Source organism: Bos javanicus, chromosome 22 (genome assembly GCF_032452875.1).
Source record: "Bos javanicus breed banteng chromosome 22, ARS-OSU_banteng_1.0, whole genome shotgun sequence".
NCBI classification, from domain to species: Eukaryota; Metazoa; Chordata; class Mammalia; order Artiodactyla; family Bovidae; genus Bos; species Bos javanicus.
Window position 1 is genome coordinate 632857 of NC_083889.1, and position 24299 is coordinate 657155.

Genomic DNA, 24299 nt, shown 5'->3' on the forward strand with positions numbered 1-24299 from the left:
TGGAAAGGGGCTTATTCTTTTAAGGAGATTTTAGAAAACTGCATACCACAGTTTTCCAAAATGTATTTATGTATTTAGAATCTTTATTTTCAGGACATTTTGCTTTTTCTTAAGTGATAAATGATCACAGTGAAAATAAGCCTTAGAAGTCATTTGTTCCAGAGAATTAAGAAAGCTGGCTTCAGGATGCATATTTCCAAATAGAGTGCTAACTGGCTGTGGGATTCCTGGAGCCATTCCCTGGTCTGGCCAGGCATTTTGAGGTATTCAGTCTCAATTAGTTCATCAAGCTCTCTCATGCATCCAGCAGGGATGAGAGTCCATCCTACTTTAGAAGAGGATGCTGAGAGCCAGGCCAACTGACAGCGTGGTTGGTGAGTGGCCGTCAGAATTGGAATACAGTTCTCTAGGTGTTAATCCATCCTTCCTCTATGGGTGGATTCATCCTGGCCCCGGTGCAGTGGAGCCTGGCACAGTGCCTTCTTCCTACTTTTTGCCATGCTGCCATCTGCCTGTCTATGGGGTTGCCTCTGACAGCCCAGCACTGTTGGGGAGCATTCTGGAAAGCACCCTCACTTTACAAATGCCCATTTTGACCACATCTGCAACGCTTGAGCTATCTGGAAACACCCTGAATTTTGGTGTTTATGCTGATTTGGAAACTGGAATCAGTAGGCTAACTGTGGCTCTGCTGGTAGACGTTCACTTGGTAGAACCTGGCTCTCCATCCTGGGAGGGTTCCAGCAGAAATCTCTCTCTGCACTTCCTCCCTGGAGAGCCTAATCTCCATTTTTACCGCTGGGTCTCTCAGGTGCTTGTGCAAGGTGACTTTAACACTGGTGCTCAGTTAACCAGCTTTTACTGGAGGAGAGACTCAACAGTGGAAAGGATCAGGACTCCCCAGTCCTCATTGAGTTTTACAGTTAATGAAACTGTCTTACAATTAATGAAACATGACCTGTGTTCTTCATATTATTCAGCTGTAAAATGATATAATGATGTGTTAACTTTTGTGAGGTACCATATATATGTGTTGTTGCTCTATTGATAAAAGCTGTTGTGAAAGTCTGGCATCCAAAAGTAGTGAAGAAGTTGCCTGGATATTAGCAAATTTCAAGAATTTAAATGTTAGGTAGCTAGCTCAATTTAACAGAGATTTTTCTCTTCTGTCTTAGGAAATATAACTGCAACATTTTCTTAGAGAATATTTTATAAAGGAACAAAGTGGGTTACTATTTAAAAAATAGATCTTATTTGAGTGACTTTAGTGATGAGTGATGAAAGGTCATCGCCAAAATAGTCAACAAGCACCAGTGGATTTACTAGACACCCAGAAAATGCTGAGAAGAGACTAGAGATGGTCTGAGCAAGAGTGGGCAGAAAAGGGCGACCTTGGCATCTTTGGGCAGCAGGAGGGGAGGGTGTTTTTGTAAGTCTCTTGTGTTAATCCCAGCTCCCTCTGTGTGGTTGCTCCCAACAAAGTGGTAGCCTGTGTAGGAGGAACTCCATGATGGAACTCAGGGAATTGCTTCAAGCTTGGGAAAGTGGGTTTTTAAAAAATCCTTTTTTGACTTTACTTTTTTCTTTTCTTTTTGTTTCAAATATGCTTTATTTTTAAAAGATAGAACCTGGAAACAACCTAGTGTGTTACTCACTGAGCTGTGTCCAACTGTTTGTGACCCCATGGGCTGTAGGCCACCAGGCTCCTCTGTCCATGGAATTCTCCAGGCAAGAATACTGGAGTGAGTTGCCATTTCCTTCTCGGGGGATCTTCCCAACACATGGATTGAACCTGGGTCACCCACATTGCAGGCAGATTCTTTACCATCTGAGCCACCAGGGAAGCCATGGAAACAACCTAAATGTTTGTTAATAATTGATGGATAAGCAACTGTATAACATCCATACACAGGGAAACATTACTCAATGCAAAAAGGAATAATATATTGATATTCCCAACAACAGTAAATAATCTCAAAACAATTATGCTTACTGATAGAAGGTTAAAAAAACCTCATACTGTATTACATTTATATAAAATTCTAGAAAATTCAAACTAATGTATTATGAAATGAAATAAATCAATAGTTGCATCTGGATAGGGAGGACAAGAAGAGATCATTAAGGGGCATAACAAAATTTTTGTGGGTAATGATATGTTCATCACCTTAGTTTTGTGATATTATAGTTGCACACATATATTAAAATGCATCATATTGTACAATTTAAGCGTTGTGTTGTTTAGTCACTAAGTTGTGCCTGACACTTTTGCAACCCCACTGACTATAGCCTGCTAGCCTCCTCTGTCCATGAGATTCTCCAGGCAAGAATACTGGAGTGGGTTGCCATTTCCTTCTCCAGACTTTGTTTTTTGAATATGAAAAACATTTACATGATTTGAAAATCAACCTATATAAAACCGTATACTTGGGGACTTTCTTGATGGTCCAATGGTTAAGACTCCGTACTTCTACTACAGGGGGCACAAGTTTGATCCCTGGTCAGGGAACTAAGATCCTGCATGCCATGCAGTGTGGCCAAAAAAAGAAAAGTATACTCACAGAATCCTCATTCCTGCCCCAGCCTCTGCCACTCCTCTAACACCTCCCCTACAGGACAAGTATTCTCATTACTTTTCACTATACCTTTCCTGTGGTTCTTTTTGTAAAAAAATTAACCAAATGTACAAGTTTCCTTTTCCATTAAAATTAGTGTGCTACATGTGCCCTTCTTAATATTGCTTTTTCACAGCACTGCATTGTAGAAATCATTTCATTCAGGTTCTGAGAAACTTCATTCTTGTTGGCTGCTTAGTCCTCTATTGTATGGACATGCTGTTCTCTATCTGATCAGCCTGATATGAGTATGTATTTACATTGTTTCCAGAATTTCTTTATTAGAAATAATGCCACAGTACATAACCTTGTGCATGTGGTGTTCCATCTTTGTGGAGAGGGAATCCGTGAAAGAGAAATGGAACCATAGTTTTGCAGAGATTGCTCTCCTTTCCCAACAGCCACATGTGGGAGTGTCTGAGAGTTGTGCTGTCTCACAGTTCAAGTTGTTATTTAACCTGCGGTAGCTCTGAAGCTCATGCTCCCATGGGTTCTGCTAGACATGGGTGTGCATCTTCCTACCACCCGCGCTGCTGCTAAGTTCAGAGGAGGCCCAAACTGGGAACCTGCCTTCCCAAGCCTCTCACCTGCTGATGGTGGAACTGGGAGCAGATCTAATGTCAGTATGTCCTCCAGTCATACAACATGGGGACATGGGAGGTTGGAAGGAAGTTCTTCAGGGTAATGTTGATTAATCTAGGAGAAACCACGCTGTAAAGAAATGTGGCTTTGAGCAAGACACCCATGAGGGGTCCCAGTGTTTAATCTATAAAATGGCATTCCTCATATTGACACACCAAGAAAAAAATCCTAAAAGGCAACTATGATACTATTTTTGTTGTTACCTTAAGAGTTAGGAGATGTGGTGCTTGGGTCCAAAAATGTGGCTGCTTTGAATATGAGGTCTTCAGGTAAAGGGCTGTCCCACAGCAGACACCGAGGACAGCATCTCATGCCCTGACTGCTGAGGCATTGCTGGCCCTTGCTCCTGGGTCCGTGGGTCTGAGTCTCCAGTGAGATGCCCATGTGGGTGACCAGAGCAGCAATAAGCGGGGGCTTAGACTTGGCTCTGGTGTCCCGAGTTTTAGGACTGGCATTAGGGACACCATTTCTTGACTGTGTGTGGATCTTGAGTGTCAAATTCCAAGAAAGTGTGTCTGTCTCTAGTGGTGATGGAGAATGAAGAAGAGACATTGGAAATGCCACCTGGAAATGAGACCTGGTTTCTCAGTTTATCATAGAAGTCTCTAGTGAAATGAATTGGAACTTAGGGTACAGACCTGGAATTGCTCTTCCTTGACAAAATAAATTGATTTCTTTAGCTGTCTGAACTTCGTTTCTTGAATTAGACAAGAGCTAACCTAGTCTAAATTAAACTCATTTTCCATTAATAAAGCTGGGTCATTTCAAGCTGCCCCAATGTGCTTCTGAGTGTCTTAAAGCATATATATATATATTTAAAATCCAGTGTTTCACGCTCTCTTCATAACTCATTGAATTTAGCCAGCCTAACACATAACATTCATACTCACCTCTCCCTTGGCGTTCTGCTGTAGATTTGGGGTGTGTTTCTGACCTTCTACAGCTATCAGGCAGACTGAGGTAGAAGGACATCAGCATACACCCTGGGAAACGGGGGTGAACAACACAGTTGGTCCCTGCCTTACCCAAAGAAAGCTTTGTTTTCACTGTGCCTTTTCCTGCTGGTACTTTTGCATTGTAATATTTTGAAGGTGTTAGTTACATATGGGAGCTAATGAACTGGGTCATGAAGGTAGGAAGTTGTGTATTTTTTTAAAATAATGGCATGAGTCGAGTAATTTTAGAAAAGCCTTGCTCAACTCGGTCAGAGCATTTCTGCTTGGAGCTCTTACTTGCAGTTGGTGCCACTGGCTTCCTGTCACTTGTCAGGTGTTTGAGATACTGAACCCCCTAGGGTGGTATCATATCTGCTCAGCCCTGCCATCTGGAAGATTCAGCCTCAACTTCCTTGGAAAGCACAGAGAAGTCCCTCCTTGTCCCCCTCTTCCATCTTTCTCATCCCTGGGAATGAACGAGGGCAGGACCCCCACTGATTGTATCAGATCAATTCTGTCTCACAGAGTCTGGAAGGCATAGGTGCCCACTGGGCAATATGCCTTTTGGAATACTGTAGACCCTTGGAAGGAAAGTTATGACCAACCTAGATGGCATATAAAAAGCAGAGATATTACTTTGCCAACAAAGGTCCATCTAGTCAAGGCTATGTTTTTTCCAGTGGTCATGTGTGGATGTGAGAGTTGGACTGTGAAGAAGGCTGAGCACCGAAGAATTGATGCTTTTAAACTGTAGTGCTGGAGAAGACTCTTGTGAGTCCCTTGGACTGCAAGGAGATCCAACCATTCCATCCTAAAGGAGACGAGTCCTTGGTGTTCATTGGAAGGACATGCTGAGGCTGAAACTCCAATACTTTAGCCACCTCATGTGAAGAGTTGACTCATTGGAAAAGACTCTGATGCTGGGAGGGATTGGGGGCAGGAGGAGAAGGGGATGACAGAGGATGAGATGGCTGAATGGCATCACTGATTCGATGGACGGGAGTCTGAGTGAACTCCAGGAGTTGGTGATGGACAGGGAGGCCTGGTGTGCTGCGACTCATGGGGTCACAAAGAGTCGGACATGACTGAGCAACTGAAGTGAACTGAACTGAGACCCTTGAACAATATGGGTTTGAACTGCATGGCTCCACTTACACGTGATTTTTTTTTTTTCAATAGTAAATACAACAACACTATATGATCTGTGGAGCCATGGTGATGGAGGGCTGACCTATAAGTTCTACGTGAATTTTCAACTGTGTGGAGGGTGGGTGCTCCGAACCACCATGTTGTTCGAGAGTCATTATATCCTGAAATATAAAGATCTAGAAATGTTAAAATTCTGGGAGATGTTTTTCAAAAACAAAAATTAGGGAGAATCTGTGTAATTATTTATAGCATCTTTAGATATTTGAAGTATCATACCATGTGAATTTTTAAAAATGGATTGTTTTAAATTTGCATTTTAATGAAGTATTCATCCCCTTGTACTTAGAAAAGCTACAAAAATGATAGGGAAAGAGATGTTTTCTTCTCTTTCAAAAATTTTGAAGAAATAAAAAGTCACATAGCAGGTAAATCTCCCTCTGGTTCATTGTCCCGCCAATGTGTGCTTCTCACACTTTAAGCTGCTTTCACTCATCCTTCCTTGTTTTTTTGCGTGAGATCTTCTCAACAGTATGCAAATGAGTTTTCACTGACAAATCTTTTCTTCCTTTTATTTCCAGTGCACAGAGGCCAAAAAACATTGCTGGTATTTTGAAGGACTCTATCCCACTTATTATATGTAAGTATTTGCACTTATCTGTGATCACATCTTTCTCTGAGAATTATTTCTTTCATAGATCACAGGAGTGGTTATGAGATGGGGCAAACCCAGCCTTGGGAGGCGTCTAGCCCTGGTTTCACTTGCCTGTGCCCCTGAATGAGCAGGCAGCCTCCCTAAGGATTCAGACCAGCTGCTCTAAGGACAGTGTAGAATCCTGAGTGCTCTGTTCTGTGAGGCATGTTAGCTTGTATGTGATTGGTGAGGGCAGAATGTCTAAACAAGGCCAACATTATATTGATTTATACAAATCTTCCTAGTCAAAGGGAGCAGAGGTGGTAGGAAAGTATTTTGTATTTGAATAGGGCAGGAAAAAGTACTTAGCTCTGCTGTGAGTGTGAGAGAAAGAGAAGGAGAGATGAGAGTGATCACAAAGGTCACCTGGCCCTGGCACCTCTCTAGGCAGGTGCAGTCAGCCTTGCATGTCTGCAGGGTACGCCTCTTCCTGTGCCCTCAGCCCCTGCCAGTATTGCTTTTATTAAAGCATTGCTGTATTTGTTTTGCTGTATTTTAAATATCTGCTATGGAAGCCACTAGCTCCACTGACACACCTAGATTAACTGTCTAGATTATCAATTAATATTTTTTATTATGTTTTGAAGTTCCGTAAGTTTCAAGTGGAATGCGTCAAAGCAATTTTTCCCCAAAAACCCTTGTATTGAATTTTGTTAAACATGAAAAATTTTAGTAATGCATATAATTGTTATAGCAGAAACTATTTTCTTTTTGTATATGGGGAGATTGGGCAGGGAATACTATACATAACAGCCAAGAGGGTTATTTCTTAACTGGCCAAGATGTATATTTTTCTTACCTGTCTTTCTTCAGTTTTTAATCTTGAAGAGATCAGTGTGTGTAGAGAAAGTTGCTGGGCTGTGAATGGGAATGGAATACAGGTAAAGGGCCAGTTTTTCTGCCTTGGTTTCATATCGAAAAGCAGGAGTCCTTAGTGCCCCACAGGGTGTAGTCCTGGCAGAAATACTCTGCAGCCGCAGAAAGACAAAATGTACTTGAAAGATAAAGCAGCAGCAAAGGGGTTTTGGTTCTAATTACAGAGTTGTCATCTTGAAGAAAAGTGGTTGTGGGATAACAGGGAGATGAAAGATTTGGTTCTTAGTACAGTGAATTTTCCTTGCAAAGCTTTAGTGCTTTTTTAAAAAATTGCTTTACAATATTGTGTTGGTTTCCACCATACATCACCATAAATCAGCCATAGGTGTACGTATGTCCCCTCCCGCTTGAACCTCCTCCCAACTCCCCATCACATCCCACCGCTCTAAGTTGTCGCAGAGCCTCGGTTCAAGTTCCCTGAATCATATAGCAAATTGCCACCGGCTATTATTTCACATATGGTAGTGTATGTGTTTCCACACTGCTGTCTCCATTTGTCGCACTCTCTGCTCCGCCCTCTCCCGTATCTACAAGTCTTTTCTCTATGTCCGTGTCTCCATTGCTGCCCTGCAAATAGGTTCATCAGTGGCATCTTTCTAGATTCCATATATATGCATTAATCCTCGATACTTGTTTTTCTCTTTCGGACTTACTTCACTCTATGTAGTAGTCTCTAAGTTCATCCACTTCATTAGAATTGAGTCAAATGTGGTCTTTTATGGCTGAGTAATATTCCGTTGTATACATGTATCATAGCTTCTTTATCCATTCATCTGTCAGTGAACATCTAGGTAGTAGCTTCCATGTCCTAGCTATTGTAAATAGTGCTGCAATGAATATTGGGGTATGTATGACTTTTCCAGTTTTGGTTTCCTCATGGTATATGCCCAGTAGTGGGATTGTTAGGTCATATGGTAGTTTTATTCCTAGTTTTTAAAGGAATCTCCATACTGTCTTCCATAGTGGCTGTATCAATATATATTCCCACGGACAGTGCAAAAAGGTTTCCTTTTCTCCACACCCTCTCCAGCATTTTTTTTTTTTTTTGTAGATTTTTAAACATTTATTTATTTTTTTAGTTGAAGGATAATTGCTTTATAGAATTTTGTTGTTTTCTGTGAAACATTAGCATGAATCAGCCATAGGTATACATATATCCCCTCCCTCTTGAACCTCCCTCCCATATCCCTCCCCATCCCACCCCTCTAGGTTGATACAGAGCCCTTGTTTGAGTTCTCTGAGTCATATAGAAAATTCCCATTGGCTATCTGTTTTACATATGATAATATAGGTTTCCATGTTACTCTCTCCACACTTCTCACTCTCTCCTCCCGCCTCTGTGTCTGTAAGTCTGTTCTCTATGTCCGTGTCTCGAGTGCTGCCCTGCAAAGAGGTTCATCAGTACCATCTCTCTAGATTCCGCGTATATGCATTAGTATACGATGTTTTTCTCTTTCTGACTTACTTCATTCTGTATAATATACTCTAGGTTCATCCACCTCATTAGAACTGACTCAGATGCATTCCTTTTTATGGCTGAGTAATATTCCACTGTGTATATGTGCCACAACTTCTTTATCTGTTCATCTGTTGATGGACATTAAGGTTGCTTGCCTGCATGTTCTAGCTATTGTAAATAGTGCTGCAGTGAACACTGGGGTACATGTGTCTTTTTCAATTTTGGTTCCCTCATGGTATATACCTGGTAGTGGGATTGCTAGGTCATGTGGTGGTTATATTCCTGTCTTTTTAAGGAATCTCCATACCGTCTTCCATAGTGGCTGGATCAATTTACATTCCCACCAACGGTGCAAGAGGGTTCCCTTTTCTCCACACCCTATCCAACATTTTTTGTTTGTAGACTTTTTGATGATGGCCATTCTGACCAGTGTGAGGTGATATCTTATAGTTTTGATTTTCATTTCTCTAGTAATGAGTGATGTTGAACATCTTTTAATGTGTTTATTAGCCATCTGTATGTCTTCTTTGGAGAAATGTCCATTTGGGACTTCCACCCACTCTTTGATTAGCTGTTTTTCTGATGAGTTGAATGAGCTACTTGTATATTTTGGAAATTAATCCTTTGTCAGTTGTTTCATTTGCTACTATTTTCTCCTATTCTGAGGTTTGTCTTTTCACTTTGTTTATAGTTTCCTTTGCTGTGCAAAATCTTTTAAGTTTAATTAGTTCCCATTTGTTTATTTTTATTTCCATTGTTCTAGGAGATGGGTTACAAAGGACCTTGCTGTGATTTATGTCATAGGGTGTTCTGCCTATGATTTCATCTAAGAGTTTTATAGCTTCTGGTCTTTATTTAGGTAATGCATTTTGAGTTTATCTTTGTGTATGGTGTTAGTAAGTGTTCTAATTTCATTCTTTTACCTGTTGCTGTCCAGTTTTCCCAGCACCACTTATTGAAGAGACTGTCTTTTCTCTATTGTATATTTTGCTTCCTTTGTCAAAGATAAGATGCCCATAGGTGTGTGGGTTATCTCTAGGCTTTGCATGTTGTTCCATTGGTCTATATTTCTTTTTTTATACCAGTACCATACTGTCTTGATGATTTTAGATTTGTAGTATAGTCTGAAATCAGGAAGGTTGATTACTCCAGCTCCATTCTTTTCTCTCAGGATTGCTTTGTGTTTTGTGTTTCCATACAAATTGTGAAATTTTTTTATCTAATTCTATGAAAAATGCCATTGGTAAATTAGGGATTGTATTGAACCTGTAGATTGCATTTGTTAGTAGAGTTATTTTCACAGTATTGATTCTTCCAAAACAGGAGCATGGAATATCCTTTTATCTGTCTATGTCATCTCTGATATCTTTCATCAGTGCCTTACAGTTTTCTGTATATAGCTCTTTTATCTCCTTGAGTAGGTTTATTTGTACTTATTTTGTTCTTATTATTGCAATGGTGAATGGGATTGTTTCCTTAATTTCTCTTTTTGATTTTTCATTGTTAGTGTATAGGAATGCAAGTGATTCCTGTGTATTGATTTTGTATCCTGCTGCTTTACCAAATTCACTGATTAGCGCTAGTAATTTTTTGGTGGCATGTTTAGGGTTTTTAATGTATAGTGTGAGAGTTGGACTGTGAAGAAGGCTGAGCGCCGAAGAATTGATGCTTTTGAACTGTGGTGTTGGAGAAGACTCTTGAGAGTTCCTTGGACTGCAAGGAGATCCAACCAGTTCATTCTGAAGGAGATCAGCCCTGGGATTTCTTTGGAAGGAATGATGCTAAAGCTGAAACTCCAGTACTTTGGCCACCTCATGTGAAGAGTTAACTCATTGGAAAAGACTCTGATGCTGGGAGGGATTGGGGGCAGGAGGAGAAGGGGATGACAGAGGATAAGATGGCTGGATGGCATCACTGACTCAATGGACAGAAGTCTGAGTGAACTTCGGGAGGTGGTGATGGACAGGGAGGCCTGGCGTGCTGCGATTCATGGGGTCGCAAAAGTCGGACATGACTGAGCAACTGAACTGAACTGAACTGAATGTTGTCTGCAAACTGTGAGAGTTTACCTCTTTTCCAGACTGGATTCTTTTAATTTCTTTTTCTTCTATGATTGCCATGGCTGGGACTTCCAAAACTATGTTGAACAATATTGAGATTGAGCACTGTTGTCTTAGTTCTGATCTTAGTGGAAATACTTTCAGTTTTTCACCTTTGAAAACGTTTGCTGTAGGTTTATTGTATATGGCTTTTATTACTTTGAGGTAGTTTCCTTCTATGCCCATTTTCTGAGGAGTTTTTGTCATACATGGGTACTGAATTTTGTCAAAAGCTTTTTCTGCATCTATTGAGATTATCCTATGATTTTTATCTTTTAATTTCTTAATATGGTAATTTTAATATGGTATATCCCATTGATTGATTTGTGTATATTGAAGAATCCTTGCATCACTTAGATAAACCCAACTTGATCATGGTTATACAATCTTTTTAATGTGTTGTTGAATTCTGTTTCCTGGAATTTTGTTGAGGATTTTTGAATCTATGTTCATCAGTGATATTTGCCTGTAATTTTTTTGTGTTCTCTTTATCTGGTTTTGGTATCATGGTGATGGTGGTCTCACAGAATGAGTTTGGAAATGTTCCTTCCTCTGCAATTTTTTATTTTTTAATTATTTTATTTTTTAAAACCTTTATTTATTTTACTTTATTTTATTTTTAAAAATTTATTTATTTTAATTGGAGGCTAATTACTTTATATTGTAGTGGGTTTTGCTATACATTGCTATGAATGAGCCATGGGTGTACATGTGTTCTCCATCCTGAACCCACCTCTGACCTCCCTCTGTATCCCATCCCTCATGGTCATCCCAGTGCACCAGCCCTGAGCACCCTTTCTCATGCATCAAACCCTGACTGGTGATCTATTTCACTTATGATAATATACATGTTTCAATGCTATTTTCTCAAATCATCCCACCCTCGCCTTCTCCCACAGAGTCCAAAAGTCTGTTCTTTGCATCTGTGTCTCTTTTGCTGTCTTGCATATAGGGTCATTGATACCATCTTTCTAAATTCCATATATATGTGTTAATATACTGTATTGGTGTTTTTCTTTCTGACTTACTTCACTCTGTATAATAGGCTCCAGTTTCATCCACCTTATTAGAACTGATTCAAATACATTCTTTTTAATAGCTGACTATTATTCCACTGTGTATATGTACCACAGCTTTCTTATCCATTTGTCTGTCTTTCTCTGCAATTTTTTAAAAGAGTTTCAGAAGGATAGACAATAGCTCTTCTCTAAAATTTTGTAAAATTCACCTGTGAGGCCATCTGGCCCTGGACTTTGGTTTTGGGGGAGATTTTTAAATCACTGTTTTTCTATTTCAGCGCTTATGATTGGCTTGTTTATCATTTCAGTTTCTTCTTGGTTCAGTCTCCAAAGTTTGGACTTTCCTAAGAATCTGTTCATTTCTTCCAGGTTGTCCATTTTACTGGCATATAATTGCTCATAATAGTCTCTTACGATCCTTTTCATTTCTCATTGTCTGTTGTAACCTCTCCTTTTTCATTTCCAATTTCATTGATTTCAGTCTTCTCCCTTTTTTTCTTGATGAGTCTGGCTAATGGTTTGTCAATTGTGTTTGTTTTCTCAAAGAACTAGCTTTTAATTTTATTAAGCTTTACTATTGTTTCCTTCATTTCTTTTTCAGTTATTTCTGCTATGATCTTTATGATTACTGTCCTTCTATTAATTTTGAGGTTTATTTCTTTATCTTTTTCTAGTTGTTTTAGGTATAAATGTAAGTTGTCTATTTGATGCCCTTGTTGTTTCTTGAGGTAATATTATATTTCTATAAACTTCCTTTTCAGAACTGCTTTTGCTGGATCTCATAGGTTTGAGTTGTCATGTTTTCGTTGTCATTTGTTTCTAGGGATTTTTTCATTTCCCTTTATATTTCTTCAGCAACCTGTTGCTTATTTAGAAATGTGTTATTTAATATTCATGTGTTTGTGCTTTTTACAGTTGTTTTCCTTTAATTGGTATCTAGTTCCATATCGTTGTGGTCAGAAAAGATGCTTGATACAATTTAAATTTTCTGAAATTTACTGAGGTTTGATTTGTGACCCAAGATGTGGTCTATCCTGGAGATTGATCATGTGCCCTTGAGAAGAAAGTATATTCTTCTGCATTTGCCTGAAATTTCCTGATATCAATTATGCTCATCTCATCTAATGTGCCATTTAAGGCTTGTGTTTCCGTAATGCCTTCCTGTTTTGATGGTCTGTCCGTTGGTGTAAGTTCAGTGTTAAAGTGCCCTGTTACTACTGTGTAATTGCCAATTTCCCATGTTATGTCTGTTAGTGTTTACTTTAGGTATTGAGGTACTCCTTTATTTGATGCATAAATATTTACAATTGTTATGTTTTCTTCTTGGATAGATGCCTTGTCATTATGTAGTGTTCTTCCTTGGGGATGGTATTGATCTCTGTCTCCTTTACAATGTCACGAACCTCCATCCATAGTTCATCAGGAACTCTATCAGATCTAGTCTCTTAAGTCTATTTCTCACTTCAATGAATAATTGTAAGAATTTGATTTAGGTCATACCTGAATGGTCTGCTGGTTTTCCGTCCTTTCTTCAATTTTAGTCTGAATTTGGCAATAAGGAGTTCTTAATCTGAGCCACAGTCAGCTCCTGGTCTTATTTTTGCTGACTGTATAAAGCTTCTCCATCTTTGGCTACAAGGAACATAATCAATCTGATTTCGGTGTTGACCATCTGGTGATGTCCACGTGTAGAGTTTTCTCTTGTTTTGTTGGAAGAGGTTGTTTGCAAGAGAAAAAATGCAAAAGAGAAAAATGGCTGTCTGAGGAAACCTTACAAATAACTGTGAAAAGAGAAGAAGCAAAAAGCAAAGCAGAAAAGGAAAGATATACCCATTTGAATGCAAAGTTCCAAAGAATAGCAAGGAGAGATAAGAAAGCCTTCATCTGTGATCAGTGCAAGGAAGTAGAGGAAAACAATAGAATGGGAAAGACTAGAGATCTCTTCAAGAAAATTACAGACACCAAGGGAATATTTCATGCAAAGATGGGCTCAATAAAGAACAGAAATGGTATGGACCTAACAGAAGTAGAAGGTATTAAGCAGAGGTGAGAAGAATACACAGAACTGTACAGAAAAACATTTTCAGACCCAGATAATCACGATGGTGTGATCACTCACCTAGAGCCAGACATCCCAGAATGTGAAGTCAAGTGGGCCTTAGGAAGCATCACTACGAGCAAAGCTAGTGGAGGTGATGGAATTCCACTTGAGCTATTTCAAATCCTGAAAGATGATGCTGTGAAAGTGCTGCATTCAATATGCCAGCAGATATGGAAAACTCAGCAGTGGCCACAGGACTGGAAAAGGTCGGTTTTCATTCCAATCCCAAAGAAAGGCAATGCCAAAGAATGCTCAAACTACTGCACAATTGCACTCATCTCACATGCTATGAAAGTAATGCTCAAAATTCTCCAAGCCAGGCTTCAACAATACGTGAACCATGAATTTCCAGATATTCCAGCTGGTTTTACAAAAGATGGAGGAACCAGAGATCAAATTGCCAACATCCGTTGGATCATCCAAAAAGAAAGCGAATTCTAGAAAAACATCTATTTCTGCTTTATTGACTATGCCAAAGCCTTTGACTGTGTGGATCACAACAAACTGTGGAAAATTCTGAAAAAGATGAGAATACCAGACCATCTGATCTGCCTCTTGAGAAATCTGTATGCAGGTCAGGAAGCAACAGTTAGAACTGGACATAGAACAACAGACTGGTTCCAAATAGGAAAAGGAGTACGTTAAGGCTATACATTGTCACCATGCTTATTGAACTTGTATGCAGAGTACATCATGAGAAATGCTGGGCTGGATGAACCACAAGCTAGAATCAAGATTGGTGGGAGTCATATCAATAACCTCAGATATGCAGATAACACTACCCTAATGGCAGGAAGTGAAGAACTAAAGAGTCTCTTGATGAAAGTGAAAGAGGTGAGTGAAAAAGTTGGATTAAAGCTCAACATTCAGAAAACTAAGATCATGGCATCTGGTCCCTTCTTCATGGCAAATAGATGGGGAAACAGTGGAAACAGTGTCAGACTTTATTTTTTGGGCTCCAAAATCACTGCAGATGGTGACTGCAGCCATGAAATTAAAAGACACTTATTCCTTGGAAGGAAAGTTATGACTAACCTAGACAGCATATTAAAAAGCAGAGATGTTACTTTGCCAACAAAGGTCCATCTAGTCAAGGCTGTGGTTTTTCTAGTAGTCATGTATGGATGTGAGAGTTGGGCTATAAAGAAAGCTGAGTGCTGAAGAATTGATGCTTTTGAACTGTGGAATTGGAGAAGACTCTGAGAGTTCCTTGGACTGCAAGGATATCCAACCAGTTCATCCCAAAGGAGATCAGTCCTGAGTATTCATTGGAAGGACTGATGTTGAAGCTGAAACTCCAATACTTTGGCCACCTGATGTGAAGAACTGACTCATTAGAAAAGACCCTGATGCTGGGAAAGATTGAAGGCAGAAAGAGAAGGGGATGACAGAGGATGAGATGGTTGGATGGCATCACCATCTCAATGGACATGAGTTTGAGTAAACTCCGGGATTTGGTGATGGACAGGGAGGCCTGGCATGCTGCAGTCCATGGGGCCGCAGAGAGTCAGACATGACTGAGCGACTGAACAGAAGTGGACTGAATTTCCTTCCTTATCTCTTGTAATAGTCTGTATGTTAATTTCTGTTTTTTCTTATATGAAAATTGTTACTTTGGCTTTCTTTTGACTTACTTTTGCACGGAATATCTTTTTCCATACTCTCAGTTTCAGTCTGTATGTGTCTCTAGGTCTGAAGCGGGTCTTTTGTAGATAGCCCATATATGTGGGTCTTATTTTTTTATCCATTCAGCCATTCCATGTCTTTTGGTTGAAATGTTTAAACCATTTGCATTTAAAATAATTATTGATATATTTGTTCCTATTGGCATTTTTCTAATTGTTTTGAATTGTTTTGTAGGTCTTTTCTTTCTCTTGTATTTCCTTCCTATAGAAGTCCCTTTAATATTTATTATAAAGCTGGTTTGGTGGTGCTGAATTCTCTTATCTTTTGCTTGTTTGTGAAGTTTTTGTTTTCTCCCTCAATTTTGAATGAGATCCTTGCCAGGTAAAGTTATCTTGGTTGTATATTTTTTTTCCCTGTCAGTACTTTAAATATATCCAGCCATTCCCTTCTAGCCTGCAGAGTTTCTGCTGAAAGATCAGCTGTTAATTGTGTGAGGGTTCCCTTGTATGCTACTTGCTGCTTTTAATATGCTTTGTTTTGTTTAATCTTTGTTAGTTTGATTAGTATGTGTCTCAGCATGTTTCTCCTTGGGTTTATCCTGTACAGGTATTTCTGTGCTTCATGGACTTGACTATTTCTTTTTCCATGTTAGGGAAGTTTTTGACTATAGGCTCTTCAAAGATTTTCTAGACCTTTTTCTCTTCTGTGCATGCACACATGCTCATTCGTTTCTGTCATGTCCAACTCTGACCTTATGGACCGTAGCCCACCAGGCTTCTCTGTTCATGATATTCTCCAGACAAGAATACTGGAGTGGGCTTCTATGCCCTCCTCCAGGGGATCCTCCTGACCCAGGAACTGAATGCATGTCTCCTCTACCTTCTGCATTGCAGGCACTTTTTTACCCACTCAGCCACCTTTTTAGGGCCCGAGAAGCCCCTTCTTCTTCTGGGAACCCTATAATTCAAATGTTGGTGTGTTTAATATTTTCTCAGCGGTCTCTGATGCTATCTTCAATTATTTTCATTCTTTTTCCTTTTTTCTACTCTTCAGCAGTTTTTTCCACCACTCTATCTTCCAACTCACTTACCCATACTCCTGCTTTATATATTCTTCTATTGATTCCTTCTAGAATATTGTTGATTTCAGTAACTGTGTTATTTGTCTCTGTTCTTTATTTCTTCTAGGTCCTTGTTAAGTGTGTTAATTGATTCTTGCACTTTCTCCATTCAGTTTTGGATGTTTTGGATCATCTTTGTTATCATTAATTTGAATTCTTTTTCAGATAGTTTGCCTAGTTCCTCTTCATTTATTTGATCTTGTGAGTTTTTACCTTGTTTTTTCATTCTACAACATTTCTCTTTTTTTTCTAACTTAATGTGTTTGAGGTCTCCTCTTCCTAGGCTTTATGGTCATATTCCTTCTTCCTTTTAGTTTCTGCCATCAATGAGAAAGATTGGTCCAGTGGTTTGTGTATGCTTGGTGTTGGGAGGGACTTGTGCCTGCATTCTGGTGGTAGAAGGTGAGTTTTTTTCCTTCTGGATGGGCAGTGCTGTGTGAGGTGTTATGTTTTAGGGTATCTGTTTGCTGATGATTGGGTTTGTGTTGTTGTCTTCCCTGTTTTGTGAGGTGTTCTGCACTGGGTGCTGGGTGTTGAGTAATGCTGGGTGTTGGATACAGGTGGAGGCCTTTGTGGGAGTTTTCATTAATTAATATTCCCTGGGGTTAGAAGTTCTCTGGAAATCTTGGGTCCTGGACTCAGCACTCCCACTCCAAAGGCTGAGACCCAAGCTCTTACTGGGGAACCAAGACTCCGCAATCTCTCTGCATGTCAGTGATTTGGTTTGCTTTGTTTTCTCTTTATTTTCTTGGACATCTATTAAGGCCTTCAGATTACATTTCTTACTGAGTCCAGGCTCACTCTGCTCACCACATGATAGGCCAATGATAAGAGATAAGGTGTTGAAGCAAGGAATCTGATTTTATTCAGAAAGTTGGCTGACCAAGATGATGGCAGACTGATATCTCAAAATAACCATCTTGCTTTAGTTCTTGATTCAGCTTCTTATGCAGATGTGGATCAACCTTGTCTTCCTTTGTATTCTTTTTTTTTTTTTTTTTATCCGCCGACCCGCTAGGAAGCCGCCATCTTTAGCAGCCGGAAGTAGTGTGGCGCGGCGCGGTCACACCTACTGGGAACTGTAGTTCAGCGCTCCTTTGTATTCTTGATTTTGTTTGTGTGTTCTTTCTTGAAAGTGGATCTTGCTCAAATTAATTTGTAGATCAGCTGATGAACCATTTCCTGATTTTTAGTAGTCAGAGGTCCTTGCTCCTTTGTTCTTTTATACGTTTATTTGTTCACTACATATTTTGTAAGTGTTTTGCATTGATGGAAACACACAAAGAAAGACAAGCCCTGTTTTGTCACTCAGATGGTCTAGTTTGGCCCTCTCATTTCTGCTGATAGTGAGGAGAAGGGTCCTAAAAATAGAAAAGTAACATCACTTTCTTTTTAGAATACTAATGCTCTGTATAAAAATAAAAAATGTAACATTCATTGAGCACTTAATACAGTCTAGGCATTGTTTTATGCACCTCACATGAATTTATGTCATTCAACCCCATAGCCACTTGAAAACTCTAACCACACACACCTAGTTCTTGAATCTATCTCTGATTTTTCTCTTTCTTTTCTCTCTGTTCCCATGCCTCACCTGAATCCATACCTCTGTTAACACTCATCTAAACCATTGTTACAAACTACCCCCTAGTTTTATTAAGATATAATTGGCATATAACATTGTATAGATTTAAGGTATATAATACGGTAATTTGATACACATACATTACAAAATGATTACCACCATTGCGTTAGCTAACACCTAATCACATCACAGAATTACCTTTTTTTTTGGTGATGAGAACATTTAAGATCTACTCTTTTAGTAATTTTACAGTATATGATAAAATAGTATTAACTGGAATCACCTAAGACACAGGCCTTAGGTCCCCAAAACATTCATCTTATAACTGGAAGTTTGTACTCCTTGACACACCCTCATTGCATACCCCTGTCTGCCCCCATTGCCTGGTTAAAGCCACTATTTTACCCTCTTTTTCCATAACTTCTGCTTTTTAGATTCCACATATAAATGAGAGCATTGTTGTTGTTGTTTAGTCACCAAATCATGTCTGGCTCTTTGTGACCCCATGGACTGTAGCCTGCCCGACTCCTCTGTCCATGGGTTTCTCCAGGCAAGAATACTGAAGTGGGTTGCCATTTCCTTCTCCAGGGGATCTTCCTGACCCAGGTATTGAACCCATATCACCTGCTTGGCAGGGAGGATTCTTTGCAGCTGAATCACCTGTGAAGCCTAAGTGAGATCATACATCTATCTGTATTATTTCATTTAGCATAATGCCTTCAAAGTCTGTCTCAGTTCAGTTCAGTCGCTCAGTTGTGTCCGACTCTTTGTGACCCCATGAATCGCAGCACGCCAGGCCTCCCTGTCCATCACCAACTCCCGGAATTCACTTAGACTCACGTCCATCAAGTCAGTGATGCCATCCAGCCATCTCATCCTCTGTCGTCCCCTTCTCCTCCTGCCCCCAATCCCTCCCAGCATCAGAGTCTTTTCCAATGAGTCAACTCTTTGCATGAGGTGGCCAAAGTACTGGAGTTACAGCTTTAGCATCATTCCTTCCAAAGAAATCCCACGGCTGATCTCCTTTAGAATGGACAGGTTGGATCTCCTTGCAGTCCGAGGGACTCTCAAGAGTCTTCTCCAACACCACAGTTCGAAAGCATCAATTCTTTGGTGCTCAGCCTTCTTCAAAGTCTGTCTATGTTGTTACAAATGCAAGTCCTCTTTCTCAGGACTGAATAAAATTCCATTGTGTGTATATGTACATTTCCTTTATTCATTCATCTGTTGACAGACACTCAGATTGTTTCCATTTCTTGGCTGTTGTGAATAAGGCTGAACCATAGGATTTCAGATGTCTCTTCAAAATCTTATTTCCATTTCCTTTGCATATATACTGGAAGAATAATCGGCAGTTCTATTTTTAATTTCCATAGTGGCTGCATCAATTTCAATTCCTACCAGTAGTGTACAGGGTTCACATTTTCCATACCAATATTCTTCTTGTCTTTTTAATGATAGCCATTCTAACAAGTTGGCGAAGGCAATGGCATCCCACTCCAGTACTTTTGCCTGGAAAATCCCATGGATGGAGGAGCCTGGTAGGCTGCAGTCCATGGGGTCGCTAAGAGTCGGACATAACTGAGCGACTTCCCTTTTGCTTTTCACTTTCATGCATTGGAGAAGGAAATGGCAACCCACTCCGGTATTCTTGCCTGGAGAATCCCAGGGACGGGGGAGCCTGGTGGGCTGCCGTCTCTGGGGTCACACAGAGTCGGACACGACTGAAGTGACTTAGCAGTAGCATTCTAACAAGTGTAAGATGATAGATACCCCTGTGTGGTTTTGGTTTGCGTTTACTGATGATATGTGATATTGAGCGTGTTTTCATGTACCTGTTGGGCATCTTTATGTCTTTTTTGGAAAATAATCTATTCATTTCCCCTGCCCATTTTAAAATTGGATTATTTGTTTTTCTTGTTAAGTTATATGAGGTCCTTGAATATTTTAGATATCAGCCCCATATCTGATATATAGTTTGCAAATATTTTCTTCCATTCAGTAGACTGCCTTTGCATTTTGTTGAGTGTTTGTTTTGCTGAAAAGAAGCTTTCTAGTTTGATGTAGTCCCTTTTGTTTTTTGTGTTTTTGTCATTTGTGCTTCTAGTGTCATGTCCAAAGTCATTGCCTAGACCAATGTTGAAGATTTTCTTCCCAACATTTTCTTCTAGGAGGTTTAGATCCATTTCAAATCAATTTTTTTAAGTGGTGTAAGATAGGGGTTCAATTTCATTTTTTTTACATGTGTTTCTTCAGTTTTCCCAGCTCTATTTGTTAAAGAGACCATCCATTCCCCACTGGATGCTCTTGGCTCTTGTGTTAAATATTAGTTGACCATTTGTGCAAGGGTTCATTTCTGGGCTTCTTATTCTGTTCCATGGGTCAGTGTGTCTATATTCATGCCAGTAGCAAATTGTTTTATTACGGTAGCTTGTCACGTAGTGTAAAGTTAGGCAGTGTAATACCTCCAGCTTAGTTCTTTCTCATGATTGCTTTAGCTATTCAGGGTCTTTTGTGATTCCATAAAAATTTTAGGATTGTTTTACCTATTGCTGTGAAAATACCATTGAAATTTTAATAGAAATTGCATTGCAGCTCTAGATGACTTTGTGATAGATCTCCTTTCATTCTCTTCTCCCATCAAGTTCTCACTTCTTTCTAGATTACTGAAAGTTTTGTGTCATTTTCCTACTTAGAGCCATTAGGAAAAAGTTCAAACCCTTGGCCAGCTGTAAACAGTAGGTTTCCAGATACTTGTCTGGTTTTGTCTTCTTTATTTTGAGCCTCATGAAGGCAAGCTGCACAACTGTATTTTTTTTTTTTAAGTATTTTTGTCTTTTTTAAAAGTTGAAGTATAGTTTACTTACGATGCTGTAGTTTCAAGTGTACAGCAAAGTGATCCAGTTTATATATATTTATATATATATATATATATATATATTCTTTTTCAGATTCTTTTGCATTGTAGGTTACTACAAGATACTGAATAGAGTTCCCTGTGCTATACAGTAGGACCTTGTTGTTTACCCACAACTTTTAAATGAATTCTCAATGCCTAGGACAGTGCCTGGCACACAGGGGACATCCCTGAATGTTGAGTGGATTTGAGTGGATGCTTTTCCACCCAGTGCTCACCACATGTCGGTGTTGGCTCTGCTGGTTCCTCTCAGGCATTTCCATGTTCTCTGCCTGGAAGGCTTCTCAATTCCTCTTTCCTTCAGAACCTGTTCCTCCTTCCTGTTGGCTATGACACAGCCTCTTGGAGAGTCCTCACACAGTGCTGTAAATCCCTTGAGTGCTTGTATGATGGGGCCATGACATGTGCATCTGTTTGACTGAGTGTGCAGCAGAGTGCATGGCATATGAGTGGCACTCGATACTTACCTTCACCTTTGCAGTTTGTTTACTACCAGCTTGTTTCACTCTTGATTTCATTTAACATATTGTGGCACCTTGTCATTAATCATAGATTTTGAAATGTTTTGGGGTCCAGAAGATCAGGGTTCAAATATTTGCTCTATTACTTTTTTTTTTAACTGCGATGAATTTACCATAAAATAAAATTATAGGCCAGTATCACTGATGAACATATTTGCAAGAATCCTCACAAAATACTAGCACACTTTATCTAACAACACATTAAAAGGATCATATACCATGATCAAGTAGGATTTATATCAGGGAGGTGAAGACATTTTTCAATATATACAAGTCAATTAGTATGACATGTCACATTAACAAATTGAAAAATAAAAACCATATGATCATCTCAATAGATGCAGAAAAAGCTTTTATAAAACTCAACATCCATTTATGATAAAAAAAAAAAAATCTTCAGAGAGTGAGCATAGAGGGAAGCTACCTCAACATAATAAAGGACATATCACAGATTTACAGTTAACATCATACTCAATGGTGAAAAAATGAAAGCATTTCCTCTAAGATTAGGAACAAGCCAAGGACATCCATTACTGCCACATTTATTCAGCATAGTTTTGAAAGTCCTAACCAGAGCAATCAGAGAAGGAAAAGAAATAAATGGAATCCAAATTGGAAAGGGAGAAGTAAAACTGTCACTTTTTGCATAGAAAATCCTAAATATGCTAGCAGAAAACTACTAGAGCTTATCAATGAATTTGGTAAAGTTATAGGAAACAAAATTAATGTACTTAAATTGGCTGCATTTCTATACACTAACAGCAAACTATCAGAAAGAGAAATGAAGGAAACAATTCCTTTTATCATCACATCAAAGAGAATAAAATATCTAGGAATGAACCTACCTAAGGAGGCAAAAGACTCTCTGAAAACTATAAGACTATAGTGAAAGAAACTGAAGACCACACAAGCAGGTGGAAAGATACCATGTTCTTGGATTTATATGAATCAATATTGTCAAAATGGTTATACTGCCCAAGGCAATTTACAGGTTCAGTGCAATCTTTATCAAATTACCAGTGGCATTTTTCACAGAACTAAAACAAAAAATTTTCAGATTTGTATGGAAACACAAAAGACCCTGAATAGCCAAAACAATCTTGAGAAAGAAGACTGGAACTGGAGAAATCAGGCTTCCTGACTTCAGACTATACTACAAAGTTACAGTCATCAAAACAGTATGGCACTCACACAAAGACAGAAAAATAGATCACTGGAACAGGAGAGAAAGCCCTGAAATAAACCCATGTGCTGATGGTCAATTTATCTATGACAAAAGAGGCAAGTATATACAATGGAGAAAAGACAGCTTCTTCAATAAGTGGTGCTGGGACAACTGGACAGCTTCATGTAAAAGAATGAATTAGAACATTCTCTAACACCACACACACACATAGACACACAAATTCAAAATGGATTATAGACTTTAATGTAAGACTGGACACTATAAAACTCATAGAGGAAAACATAGACAGAACAATCTTTAACATAAATTGAAGCAGTATCTTTTTGGATCCATCTCCTAGAGTTATGAAAGTAAAACAAAAATAAACAACTGGGATCTAGTTAAACTTAAAAGCTTTTGCACAGCAAAGGAAACCATCAACAAAATGAAAAGACAACCTATAGAATGGGAGAAAATATTTGCAAATGATGCAACTGACAACGATTAATCTCCAAAATATACAAACAGCTCATACAAATCAATATAAAGACATCCAATCAAAAAATGGGCAGAGGAGTTAAATACACATTTCTCCAAAGAAGACATGCATTCTCAGTTGCTCAGTTGTGTCTGACTCTGTGACACTTTGGACCATAGCCCATCTATCTCCTCTGTCAATGGGATTTTTCAGGCAGAATAGTGGAGTGGGTTGCCATTTCCTCTTCCAGGGGATCTTCCTGACCCAGGTATTGAACCCGCACCTCCTGTGTCTCCTACATTGCAGGTGGATTCTTTGCCATTGAGGCATCATTGCTAATTATTAGAGAAATGCAAATCAAAAATACCTCACACAGGTCAGAAGGGCCATCATCAAAAATCCTACAAATAGTGAATTCTGGAGGGGGTGTGGAGGGAATGTAAATTGGTACGGCCATTATAGAGAACAGTATGGGAGTTCTTTGAAAACTAGAAATAGAGCTACCATGTGATCCAGCAGTCCCCCTCCTGGGCATGTACTTAGAAAAGGTGAAAACTCTAATTTGAAAAGATACATATACTATTCATTGTAGAACTGTTTACAATAGCTAGGACCTGGAAGCAACCTAAATGTCCATCAGCAGAAGAATGGATAAAGAAGATGTGGTGTATACACATACACACACACACACACACACACACACACACACACATATATATACACGTACATACATAAACACTCAATGGAATATCACTCAGCCATATAAATGAATGAAATAACATGCATGGTCCTAGAGATTATCATACTAAGTGAAGTAAGCCAGACAGAGAAAGACAAATATCATATAATATCACTTATCTGTGGGATATAAAAAAAATGATACAAATGAACTTAAATACAAAACAGAAATAAGACCAACAGACTTAGAAAACAAATTTATAGTTACCACAGGGAGAAGTGGGGGAGGGATCAATTAGAAGTTTGGGATTAACAGATACATACTGCTGTATATGAAATATATATTCAACAAGGATCTACTTTATAGTACAGGGAATTCTATTCAATATTTTATAATAATCTCTAAGGAAAAAGAATCTGAAAAAGAATATATATGTATAATAATTTTGCTGTACACTTGAAACTAACACAACATTATAAATCAATTATGCTTCAATTAAAAAATGGAGGTGAAATTTACATAACAAAAGTAACCATTGCAAAGTGAACAGCACAGTGGCATCCAGTATAGTCACGGTGCTGAGAAGTCACTGTGTTTGTCCAGTTCCAGACGTTTCCATCAG

At 39.0% G+C, this 24299-nt stretch overlaps 1 protein-coding gene across 2 annotated transcripts in view; it reads left to right on the forward strand.

Moving 5' to 3' along the window:
• VOPP1 (VOPP1 WW domain binding protein) overlaps positions 1-24299 on the forward strand; it is a 175474-nt gene that overhangs the window by 74310 nt on the left and 76865 nt on the right. For both annotated transcript variants that reach the window (XM_061395687.1, XM_061395686.1), the window contains exon 2: positions 5920-5978. In XM_061395687.1, coding sequence (XP_061251671.1) covers positions 5920-5978 — 59 coding nt within the window. The remainder of the gene's footprint in view (positions 1-5919; positions 5979-24299) is intronic.